At 41.6% G+C, this 12,727-nt stretch overlaps 1 protein-coding gene across 1 annotated transcript; it reads left to right on the forward strand.

Moving 5' to 3' along the window:
* Positions 1-320: 320 nt before the first annotated feature.
* PDCD2 (programmed cell death 2) lies at positions 321-7,779 on the forward strand. The gene is made up of 6 exons (XM_058533944.1): positions 321-637; positions 1,114-1,356; positions 1,946-2,077; positions 3,398-3,501; positions 4,934-5,047; positions 6,312-7,779. Exons 1-6 carry the CDS (start codon positions 355-357, stop codon positions 6,468-6,470), a joined length of 1,035 nt encoding a protein of 344 aa, XP_058389927.1. The 5' UTR covers positions 321-354; the 3' UTR covers positions 6,471-7,779.
* Positions 7,780-12,727: the final 4,948 nt, after the last annotated feature.

Below are 12,727 nucleotides of genomic sequence, written 5' to 3' on the forward strand. Positions count from 1 at the left end.
CCCAGCCCCACAGAACCCCGCCCCCGCATGGCCCGGGGCTGCCCCAAGAAGAGCAGAAGTGAACTGTCCGCTCAGGACAGGCCAGACTGGCTCAAAATCAGAGAGACTGCATTCCGCAGCACGTGGCTCTCCTAAACAACCGCGGGAGGCCCCGTAACCCACGTGGGTGGAAGCGACCCGCCCCAGTCACGGGGTCGAAAGTCAGGACGCGGGAGTTGGCCAAACCAGGGCGGTTTTCCCTAGTCCCGCCCCCTCGCGTCTATCGTCCAATCACTTCTCGCCCGCCGCCCTCCGCGCCTTCCAGTGCCCGACTTCCGCCTTCCGGCTGTCCGAGCTGCCCGCTCTCCGGGCTCCATGGCGGCCGCCCGCGCAGGGTTGACCGAGCTGGGCTTCGCCGAGGCGGCGCCGGCGTGGCGGCTGCGCAGCGAGCAGTTCCCCAGCAAAGTGGGCGGGCGGCCGGCGTGGCTCGGCGCGGCCGGGCTGCCGGGGCCTGCGGAGCTGTCCTGCGTGCTGTGCGGCCGCCCGCTGGCCTTCGTGCTGCAGCTGTACGCGCCGCTGCCCGGCCGCGCCGACGCCTTCCACCGCGGCCTCTTCCTCTTCTGCTGCCGCGCGCCGCCGTGCTGCGCCGGCCTCCGCGGTGAGCCGCCGTCCGGGGCCGAGGCTGGGCGGACGACGCGCGCCCCCCGCCTTGGGTCCGCCCCCCGCGTCCCTCGCCCTTCGCCCGGAGTCTCCAGGGCGTCCCCTCCCATCCGCGCACCCGCGTTCGGGTGGCTCGGTTGGTGCAGGGCCGGCGTGTTAACTTCAGAGAGAGCCTGTCCCCATAGCTTGTCCATATCTCTGACCTCACCTACCCTCGTGGTCATCGTGAACGAGCTCAGAGAGCCCACTCAGTGTGGGCACCAAGGCAGTTTCTGGACTCTAAAAAAATTCTCTTGTTCTTTTTCATTTTTTTTTTTCTTTTCTCTTCTTCCAGAAAATAAGCTCCCTGAAAGCAAAAACTTCCCTGTTTTTCTCTTTAAGAAATGTCTTTTCACTCATGTGTGGAGTGAGGCTCAAATATTTGAATTGCTATATTGTATTAAAGTATTTACATTTCTCCTTGTTTTCTCTTAGTTTTCAGAAATCAGCTACCCAGGAAAAATGACTTTTACTCCTATGAGCCGCCTTCTGAGGATCCTCCTCCGGAGACAGGAGAATCCATGTGCCTCCAGCTCAAGTCTGGTGCTCATCTCTGCAGGGTTTGTGGCTGTTTAGGCCCCAAAACGTGCTCCAGATGTCACAGGGCACATTACTGCAGTAAGGACCACCAGACTCTAGACTGGAGACTGGGACATAAGCAAGCTTGTGCACAATCAGGTAAGTCAATTCTTTTTTTGTTCTTAACTTTCAGTTCAGTTTCATAGTGTCTACCAACCCAAATCTTTTATTTTTTTTTTATTTGTGAGAAAGATCAGCCCTGAGCTAACATCTCTTGTTAATCGTCCTTTTTTTTGTTGAAGAAGACTGGCCCTGGGCTAACATCTGTGCCCATCTTCCTCCACTTTATATGGGACACCACCACAGCATGGCCTGACAAGCGGTGCATTGGTGCGCACCCAGGATCCTAACCCAGGCCGCCAGCAGCAGAGTACGCACACTTAACTGCTGGACCACTGGGCCGGCCCCTCAAATCTTTTATTTTGAGGATAACAATTAGAAAAGGTATAATCCTGTCTAAAATTCTGGTAACGTGAAAAGAGGAGCTCTGAGGTCTTGCCCACTCAGTTATGTCCTAGCCTTGACTTAATATAGGCATTTAATTTATGATCTGTAGCCAAAAATGCTAAAGCTACATATATTAATTCATTATGGAAAACTGTTAGTACATGGAATATACTTTAGAAATAAGAAATTAGACTATCTTCAAATGATTACTAATAATGCTAGTTGACTTTTTTTGTTTCAGATAATTTGGACAATACAGTTCCAGACCACAACTTCCTTTTTCCAGAATTTGAAATTGTAATAGAAACAGAAGATGAGATTACACCTCAAACTGTGGAAAAAGATGATGAATCAGAGGTTAGAGGGAGCATGGGTAAGGAGTCAGCTTCAGAACTTCCTTCATTAAGTGATTAAAGATTATGCTTGAAGGAAAGGGCTCAGTATGTCAAAAAGAGAGGTGCTGACAGGAAGAGTCAACTGACTTTGGAGGCTGCAGCCTATAATTTTCAAACATTGCCTCATTTGAAAATATACTTCCTGTATCTCCCTCCTTGACATGTATCAGGTACGTTCTGGTTCCTATAAAGACACGTCAGAGGAAGTATCCAAGTGGTCCCTTGGGTAGGGCCGCACAAGATGCTGGAAACTTGGTAAGTTCATACGGGTCCAGGATCTGTTCTCAGATGGAGACAGTGCACGTGAGAGTGCCTAGCATATGTTCGACAGGTGGCAGAAGCCCTTTAAAAGTTAGTTTCTCTTTCATCTGGCCAGTTTTAGATACACGATTTTGTTAGTTATCAGAGATGATCACAGTCCAGAGTAGCGCTTGTGCTGACCAAATACTTAAGGCATGATGAGTAGGCAGCATTTATACAACACTTACTCTGCACCAAGCGCTATTTGCACATGATCTTATTACCCTACAGCAGCACGATAAATTAGAAGCTCTACCCTATTCTGCAGTGAGGAACTTGAGGTTGTGGGTGTAACCTGTTTGGTCATGTAACTGAACAGTTGTTAAGTTTTAGAACTGGAGTTTGAGTTCACATCTGACTGATTCTAGAACTTGGGCTCTTCATTACCACAAAATTAGATTTTAGAATCTAAATTAGATTTTAGATTAGAATGTCAACTTAATGGTTTATTCTTCCTACTCAGAGGATATCAAAAATATTCCTTGATACATGTTACAAAGACTAAATTCTGTTGGGGACAGCAGTGGTTCAGCAGATTCCAGGAGATGAGTGTGGACAAGCAATGAGCTGGTAGGTCCACAGAGAGCGTGTGATGACTGAATGAGTGTACCAGCTGGGAGAGAAGTATATGCAACATGAAGAGATTTGAGTAAGAGTCCCGACAGCATACAGACAGTAGTGACAAGAAGAGCTCACGTTTGTTGGGTGTCCTGAGCCCAAGACTTGGGCTGTTCTTTCAGTTCGAAGCTTTAACGAGAAGTGCTCACTCGGAGCCTGTATAGTAAATAATGCTTCATGGAGTACCTGGAAATTGAGATGGTCTTAAAGGGTCAACCTTAATGAATTCAGATAGGGAAAGCTTGTGGAAACGTCTGGCCTTCACCATCTGATTTAACACTAAGTTGGTTAGTTAAAACTGTCTTCGCTCAGCACGTGTGAACTGTCAAATCTTGGGGATCATTCCTGTTGCCATAATAGTTATGTTGACAATTTTCCAGATGAAGCACCTGAGGAAGAATTGGATTCCATGGCAAAACATGAATCCAGGGAAGATAAAGTTTTCCAGAAGTTTAAAACTAAAATAGCCCTTGAACCAGAACAGGTAAAATAGAACTCATTAGCTCCTTCTTGTGTTCTTTTCAGGTGGTGTTTCAGGGGTATAATCCCTGAGAAGAAGTAACTCTTTATACTAAGCGTTATAATCAAGAGTCCCTCACACAGATGGTACATATGGAAACATGTTTTGGAGATGCTGATCCTTTTAATAGTTATTGAAAGACTAACGGTTAATATATAGGATTCATTTCTAAAGAAAGCATCAGGGATAGGAGATGAGTGAGACGTTGCCTGTGATACTTGGAGTTTAGGCACCAATAGCAAAATGAAAGAAAAAAGATATTTTTGCCCATTTTTCCAACAGGGACCTTTGGCTTGTAAACACTGGTTTTGTGAAAAGAGTAATGGGCTTTGGTGTTGGGAAGAACCCTAGATCCTTGAGTTATATACTGATGTGAGCGCATCTAAAGTGTGAAAAAAATAAGGGTGGTTGTGAGGATTATGGGAGATTGGAGGCACATAGTGTTCAATAAATGTCCCCCCCCACTTTTTTTTGTGAGGAAGATCAGCCCTGAGCCAACATCCATGCTAATCCTCTTCTTTTTGCTGAGGAAGACCGGCTCTGAGCTAACATCTATTGCCAATCCTCCCTTTTTTTTCCCCCAGTAGATAGCTGTACGTCATAGTTCCACATCCTTCTAGTTGCTGTATGTGGGACGCAGCCTCAGCGTGGCCGGAGAAGCAGTGCGTCAGTGCGTGCCCGCAATCCGAACCCGGGCCGCCAGTAGCAGAGTGCGCGCACTTAACCACTAAGCCACAGGGCCGGCCCCACATTTCCCTTCTTTATCTCTGTTCTTCCATCAACATTATTCCCCTTAACCTTCCCTCTCCACAAACATAAATTGCTAAAGAAAATTCAGCTGAATTCCCATAAGCCAGTCACTAGATGAAATAAATATCCAGGGGCTTATAGGAAGAATAGATCTAGGTCGTAAACACTGAAAAGGTGGTTTTTAGCAATGCATATGCTTTTAACCAAATATAGGAAAACTGTTCAGTTGTTATATTAGATCTTATTATAATGAAATTTATTTCTAGTATTTATCTAAACACCGTGCTTCACTTGGTATTTGTGCCTTTTAAAAGTTTTAATTAAGGTTCCTTATCTCGGTGTGAAGGTAGGCAGACACTCTGGGCTACATTTTGTATTCAGAACCTGGTTAATGGGTAAACAGGATTATTGTTAGTCCCTTCACAAAATATTCATAGGATTCAGATTCTAACCATATTATCATCTAAGATATATATTTTTGATATCCTGAGTCAGATAAGCTGAAATATTTGGTCTGAGGGGGTAGCAGTGTTTCATCAGTGTAGGAGCACGTACAGAGTTTCTCCAGATGACCATCAGATTGCACACTCATGGTGAAAACTCTTAGGTGAGATGCTGATGTGAATGTGATCCTAATTGATTTCAGATTCTCAGATACGGCAGAGGGATTGCCCCCATCTGGATCTCTGCTGAAAATATTCCTCAGGAAAAGGATATTCCAGATTGCCCCTGTGGTGCCAAGAGAATATTTGAATTCCAGGTATGACCTTAAATAAGACTATTTTAGTATATAATCACCTGTAGATTTATCTTTTTAAACATTAAAAAACTTTACCAAAGTAATAAATGCACATGAGTCCATCTAGTTTTAGGGAACGTGTCCTATAATGAAAACTGTTTCCTGCCCCACCTCAGGGCTTGTTTCCTGGAGGAAACTGTCTTTTACTGCTTTATCTGGTAGTTATTTCTATCTCTAAATAACATGCTTTTTCTGATATTTCTGTTTACTAGTTTTTAGACATTATCTGTTGACTGACTTCTACAGTAATGAGATATTTAGATGTCGTTGCTGATACCACCTAGACCATCCCCCACCTCCTAGTGTGGTTATATCATTATTTTTAGTGCCTCCATTGTTACCTTTGTAATTTTAAATAATATACCTTTTGGTTCCATTAGTTAAGGTTTTTGACTGTACTTTGTGAGAGGAGTGTTTTAGAACACTTACTCTGTTTAGTCTTGGTTTGTAGATTTGTTAAGAAAACAAATGGATGTAATCATTAAGGTAAATGTTTTTTCAAAAGAAACTGTTAGCATCAAAATCCATTTGGGTTGGGTGGAAATGCTCTTGAACTGTGGATTCACTAACCTTACGAAGTGGTAGGTAATATTTGTTTTTTAGAGTAAAGAAGCAGTTATGAGGACTGTATCTAACACTGGTTAGTTCTTAGTACCAAAGCTCTTGAGGCCCAAGAGGAGCAGACGGTGTTTGTATGAAGTGATTTCCTGTCATTGCTGGCAGTTCGCCTCTTCACTCTTTCCCATTAGACCACTTGACTTCCACGATCCCTTTCTATACAAATACATCAGTACATTTCCTTTTTATACTCATTACTACTAGTCAGTGTTTCTTTATAGTAACGGCATCTGCTATTCAGGTTTTAAATGACACAAAATAAAAGTTGCCCAAATAGAAGTCTTAGCACAGTTTTGTGGCATATTAATAATTTTAAAAAATTAAATTGACAGCCAGGCCAAATAGATCAGCTGATCATCTTATACTTGGGAACTTCTTAAATGGAAAAGAAAGACACCAAATGAAGTAGAGATGGGTTCTGAAGAAACAGAGTTGCAAAATATTTTTAGGTTATTAAATATGTTAATTGTGTAATGTCTATAATCCTGTGTAGTATGGGGATAAAAAGACCAGGTCTCTGTAAGTGCCCTGGCACTGAAGGTCTGCAGGAAGCAGACGGTGCTCCTGGCCTTGAAGCAGGGCTCTAACTGTGTCATCCTCTTCTCAGGTCATGCCTCAGCTGCTCAACTACCTAAAGGCCGACAGACTGGGCAGGAGCGTTGATTGGGGTGTCCTGGCTGTCTTCACCTGTGCTGAAAGCTGTAGGCTGGGCACTGGCTACACAGAGGAGTTTGTTTGGAAGCAAGATGTAACAGATAGACCTTAAAGGCAACATCATAAAGCCTTAAAAATGCTCATAATCTCTTAGACCTTGCAATTCCATTTCTAGACTTTATCCTAAGGAAATAATTATACCAGAGATAGAGGTACAAAGATGTTGTTTTAGGCATTAAAATGTCTAAACATTAGTGGAAAAAAAATGACCAGTGACAGGGAATTAAATAAATCTTGGTGTACCTATACAGTGGAAGGCTATGTAGTCTTAATGATATAGACCTATATGCATACCAAAAAAAACAGATCTGAACTGACACCAAGATACCACTATAAGTGGTATTCATAGTATGATCACATTTTTGTTAAAATATTTATACATGTGTATGTGCACAGGAATAAATGAGGAAAGATAAACACTAGGTGTGAACTGGTTAACTGAATGGTGGGCTAAGTAAAATGATGTCTTTTCTTATATGTATATTTCTACAATAAAAATAGATTATGTGCCTAAGTAAGTCAAACTCAGCATTTCCCCCTCTGAAATTGGCAAAGTTAAAACAAAAATATTTGGCTAAAACCCCAAGAGACTTGTCTGATAATCAGGTGATTGTCACAGGCTCTGGCATATATAGAAGCCAAGAACATGAGAAAAATACTGAACCCCACTAGGCTGGTGCAATGAATGGGGTACCCAGTGATTCTGAAGCAGCAGCAGCAGCAGCAAAGTTAGCTAGATCAGGAAAACAGTAGATTTGTGAACAGAAAACCTGATCTTGAAGAGAAGCTCTACTTCAAAACTGACCTTGGTGAGCTAGTGGCACTGCTTACAGGACGAGAAACTGAAAGGCAACAGTGATGGTCTTCCCTTTCCATCTCATACTGCCCTACACATGGGGCGTAAACCCAAGTAAGGATGCAGGAATCAGCCACTGGATTTTCCCTAGGTCAGCCCCAGGACCATGTGGCCCAGGAGGCAGCAGCCTGAGGGAAGGCCCTGAGGCCAGCTTTCAAGTGTGGAATAGTCTGTTTCTGAAGCATCTGTTTATGCAAGTGGTTCCTAAATCTGCTGTTAACCATGCTAAGGCTCCTCCCAGCCTCTAGTGTTTAACAATTATCTGGGGATAATTTCCAATTCTCACAATACCAGTGCTGCCTGCCCAACACTAAGGCAAATATGAAGACACACTTGTTGATAAGTGCTTGAAAGCCAACAGCTAATTCTGATAACTTTCTCATCATTATTTCCTTAATCCACACAGGCTCACATTATCCCATACACATCCCTGCTAACCCTGGAATACACTGCAACATAAACACATCTTTTTGGAGGTAATATCTGCTAATGTCATTGACTGCATGGCCATTTCATTATACTTTTATATCAGAAAGTTCTGGCCTGAAAGTCCACATTGTGTGTGTATATGTAATTCATAAAGATGTGTGCATATAAAATATAGTTACACCCAATACCATAGGGGAAACTGCAGTATGGAATTCCCATGGGGAGATTTGTTACTAGGCTACTTTTAAATACAACTTTTAAAGAGGGAGAGAGTGGTGTTTTGAGGCTGAGGGTGCTAAATCCGTGAGAATCACCTATAATTATGGTGATATGGCCTGTGACTCCTGGAGGACACAACATTAAAATTTTTCATCAACTAGTGGCAAGAGTCACACACTTGGTAGGATGCTCTGGCTTCTGGAAAAGTGGATTAGTGGGGCCTTTCTATCCCAAATTGTAAATCTTATATTCAGGTTATGTTTTAGTCAGTTTTCCAAAGTAGAACAGCATCCTGACTAAGGACTTTTCAGGCGAATTCATTAGGGTCTGTCTATGTGGAGACATCACCAATGATGTGGACATTCTCACAGGCATGTGGGTAGTAACCAGCCACACTGTCCTTTAGGTGTGTATCCCCACCAAGCTCTGGAGGTGATGGCAGAAGTTCACAGGGCCTTTCCACCTGGAGACAGACTAGTCCAAATCACTGGAAAGAAAATGTCAGAGCACCAACTAAAATAGCAACTATGTGGACAATAAATAATACCGAAAAAAATAAGATAAAACAAAAAAAATTAAAGACATCAAGCAACTCAGTTGCCTATCAAAATGTCAAGACACATTTAAAAACCATAAAACTGACTGACTTGTATCACCCAGTAACTGCTCCTGCAGAGGACTTCAATCACCAATCTAGGCATTCCATTGCTTCCCAAAACCTCTGCTGGGCCCAGACAGCTCTCCCTACCGTAGAGAGACCTGTCCTTGTATGTCACATGTTGAGTGCTTATCTCATCATCCTTTAACAATTCAGAGATCATAGCAAAAAAATGTTTACGTGCTTTTGATAATAGTACTGGCGGTAGTAGTCTGTTATTCTAAGACTGTTGCACGATTAACATGAGATCAAGTAAATGACTAATTACGGGATATTCCAACCCATCATCCCACATGTCTTTAAAAATTAAGGATTCTCCCGTTGGAAAACTATTAGAAATAATCAACAACTACAGCAAAGTCACAGGGTACAAAATCAATCTACAAAAATCAGTTGCATTTCTGTATGCTAATAACAAACTAACAGAGAGCTCAAAAAGATAATACCATTTACAATTGCATCAAAAAGAATAAAATATCTAGGAATAAATCTTACCAAGGAGGTGAAAGACCTATACAATGAAAACTACAAGACATTATTGAAAGAAATCAATGATGACATAAAGAAATGGAAAGACATCCCACGCACATGGATTGGAAGAATAAACATAGTTAAAATGTCTATATTACCTAAAGCAATCTACAGATTCAATGCAATCCCATCAGAATCCCAATGACATTCTTCACGGAAATAGAAAAAAGAATACTAAAATTCATATGGGGCAACAAAAGACCCTGAATAGCTAAAGCAATTCTAAGAAAAAAGAACAAAGCTGGAGGCATCACAATCCCTGACTTCAAAACATACTACAAAGCAATAGTAATCAAAATAGCATGGTACTGGTACAAAAACAGACAAACAGATCAATGGAACAGAAGTGAAAGCCCAGAAATAAAACCACATATATATGGACAGCTAATTTTTGACTAAGGAGCTAAGAACATACAATGGAGAAAGGAAAGTCTCTTCAGTAAATGGTGTTGGGAAAACTGGACAGCCACACACAAAAGAATGAAAGGGGACCATCTGCTATCGCCATTCACAAAAATTAACTCAAAATGGATCAAAGACCTGAAGGTGAGACTTGAAACTATAAAACTCATAGAAGAAAATATAGGCAACACACTATTTGACATTGGTCATAAAGGAATCTTTTCGGATGATATGCCTACCCAGACTAGGGAAACTAAAGAAAAAATAATAAGTGGGACTTTATCAGATTAAAGAGCTTCTACAAGACAAACGAAACCAGAATCAAGATGAACAGACAACCCACCAGCTGAGAGAGAATATTTGCAAAACATGTATCTGACAAGGGGTTGATCTCCATAACATATAAAGAACTCACACAACTGAACAACAAAAAAAACAACCCGATCAAAAAATGGGCAGAGGAAATGAACAGACACTTCTCCAAAGAAGATATATAGATGACCAACAGGCACATGAAAAGATGTTCAACATCGCTAATTATCAGGGAAATGCAAATCAAAACAACACTAAGAAGCACCTCACGCCCGTTAGAATGGCTATAATCACCAAGACAAAAAACAAGTGTTGGAGAGGATGTGGAGAAACAGGAACCCTCATACACAGCTGGTGGGAATGCAAACTGGTGCAGCCTCTACGGAAAACGGTATGGAGATTCCTCAAAGAATTAAAAATAGAGATGCCCTATGATCCAGCTATCCCACTACTGGGAATCTATCCAATGAACCTGAAATCAACAATCCAAAGAGGCTTATGCACCCCTATGTTCAATGCAGCATTATTCACTATAGCCAAGAAGTGGAAGCAACCTAAGTTTCCCTCAACTGATGATTGGATCAAGAAGATGTGGCATATATATACAATGGAATACTACTCAGCCATAAAAAAAGACAAAACCGTCCCATTTGCAACAACGTGGATGGACCTGGAGGGTATTATGTTACGTGAAGTAAGCCAGAAAGAGAAAGACAAACACTGTATGGTCTCACTCATATGTGGAATATAAACCAACACATGGACAGAGAAAACTGTATTGTGGTTACCAGTGGCAATGGGGGTGGGGGGTGGGCACAAGGGGTGAAAGGAGACACATATATGGTGATGGACAAACAAAACTGTACAACCCAAAATTTCACGTTAAAAACTATTAAAACATCAATTAAAAAAAAAAAAAACATTAAGGATTCTCAGGGCCAGCCTGACGGCGTAGTTAAGTTCGTCTGCTCCACTTCAGCAGCCTGGGGTTCTTGGGTTCAGATCCCTGACACAGACCTACACACCGCTCATTAAACCATGCTGTGGTGGTGTTCCACATACAAAATGGAGGAGGACTGGCACAGATGTTAGCTCAGCGACAATCTTCCTCAAGCAAAAAGAGGAAGAGTGGCAACAGACATTAGCTCAGGGCCAAACTTCCTCATCAAAAAAAAAAAAGAAAAAAATTAAGGATTCTCTATGTAAAAAATAATGTAGAATATAGAATAGGTCAAATAAAACCCTGCAGTCCTGAATATGAACTGGATAGGTCAGTATGAACTGAGGAGGTATTTTATCTTGAAAACTTTTAAAGGGAAAGAAGCAAGCATTTATCCTGCTATCTGAAGTGATCACTTTATAAAAGTATTCCAACAAATAAATGAAAAAGAAATGAAATGATTAGAATTTCATCGTTTGCTACCCACTAACAAATTAATGGATCAATGAAAGAGAGACAACCAGACATTTGATTGCTAAAAAAAGAACACATCACCCACAGTATTACAAAGGGATCAAGCCCCTGGATGCAGGCGCCCATTTGCAGGAAACAGAACAGAGGAACACACTGACCTACACCATGAATCTGCAAATAGCAAGACAGAGACCATAAGAAACTACCAGCCAAATGGCCTGTAAATTTTAAGGAAGAGAGATGGAGGGGGAACTTAAGGAATGAAACAGACATAAAAACAACTACTTTTTTAAATGGAAGACTAAACTATATTACTGTTTAGGTGATTTTACTATAAAAGTCAGGATAATGGTTATTTTGGGGTGAGTTGGGGTTGTGGCTGGACTAGAGCATAAAGAGGGGCTTCTGGGACAGCTGGCAAGGTTCCAGGTGGTGGTTACAGGGGTGTCTGCCTCTGAGTAATACAGTATGCTAAACATTTGTTAGGTTTCCTGTGTGTGCTGTATTTTACAACTGTAAGTTTAATAATAAGAATTCAGTGAAGTAATTATAATAAAATAACGGAAACCATAAAATATTTAGGTATTAACTTTTATGAAATGTAAAAATCCTATATGAAAAATATTATAAAACTTTACTGAAGAAATGAAGAGAAGACCTACGTGTGGAGAGACACTTCTTTCTTGGATAGAAAGAGGTAATATTGGAATGGTGTCTTTCCAATTAATCCACACATTATTGGCATCACTTATGACTGGGAAATGCAAGACTAGGGCACTCAGTACACGTGTGTTCTCTCTGGACTGCAGTCTGGTATGGATCCATCACATCTCAGAACGAATGAATACTCTTTAATACAGTGACTCCTAGGAATGTTTACTAGAGAAATACCTGTACTCATCCACACAGACACACAGGAGGGTGTTCCATGCAGCACTGTGTAGACCAGTAAAACACTGCAGACAACGTAAATGACCACGATTAAGGAAATGGTTAAATACATGAAGGTACACAAGAGATGACGTCATATATCTGTGACACCACTGGACTCCATGCCATGGAAATATGTTTATCATGGAAATATGTTTATGGTATATACTGACTGAAAAAAAAAGGAAAGTTATAAAATTGAACATATGCTTTAGTATTTTTTCCAAATATGGGATCAAAAGCAGCCCCAAAGGAAAGCACCTGCACACAAGAGGGCTTGGGAGATACCCACTCATCTGGTAGTTACCATGAGGAAAGAGGCAGGGGGGAGAGGAAGAAAGAACTTTCCTTTCTGATTATATACCTCTGAGCTGTTTGAAAGTATATCTTCACAATTAAAAAAAAAAAAACACACCCAAGAATGAAACCCAACAAGTTACAAATGCCCACCTGATGTTTGTGAGAGAAACACACACAGCCCTCACCAGTGTGTGGATGCACCCCAGCTTAACATGAAGGACTCTGGCTTAGAGCCTGTTTCTGCTGCTCACTAGCTAT

Source organism: Diceros bicornis, chromosome 39 (genome assembly GCF_020826845.1).
Source record: "Diceros bicornis minor isolate mBicDic1 chromosome 39, mDicBic1.mat.cur, whole genome shotgun sequence".
Taxonomy (NCBI): Eukaryota; Metazoa; Chordata; class Mammalia; order Perissodactyla; family Rhinocerotidae; genus Diceros; species Diceros bicornis.

Excerpts from the sequence above, each read along its gene's own strand:
- PDCD2 (XM_058533944.1), top strand. The coding sequence starts at position 355 with ATGGCGGCCGCCCGCGCAGGGTTGACCGAGCTGGGCTTCGCCGAGGCG. Across the intron at positions 2,078-3,397 it reads AGAGGTTAGAGGGAGCATGG|ATGAAGCACCTGAGGAAGAA; the intron begins GTAAGGAGTCAG and ends ACAATTTTCCAG. Across the intron at positions 5,048-6,311 it reads AGAGAATATTTGAATTCCAG|GTCATGCCTCAGCTGCTCAA; the intron begins GTATGACCTTAA and ends TCCTCTTCTCAG.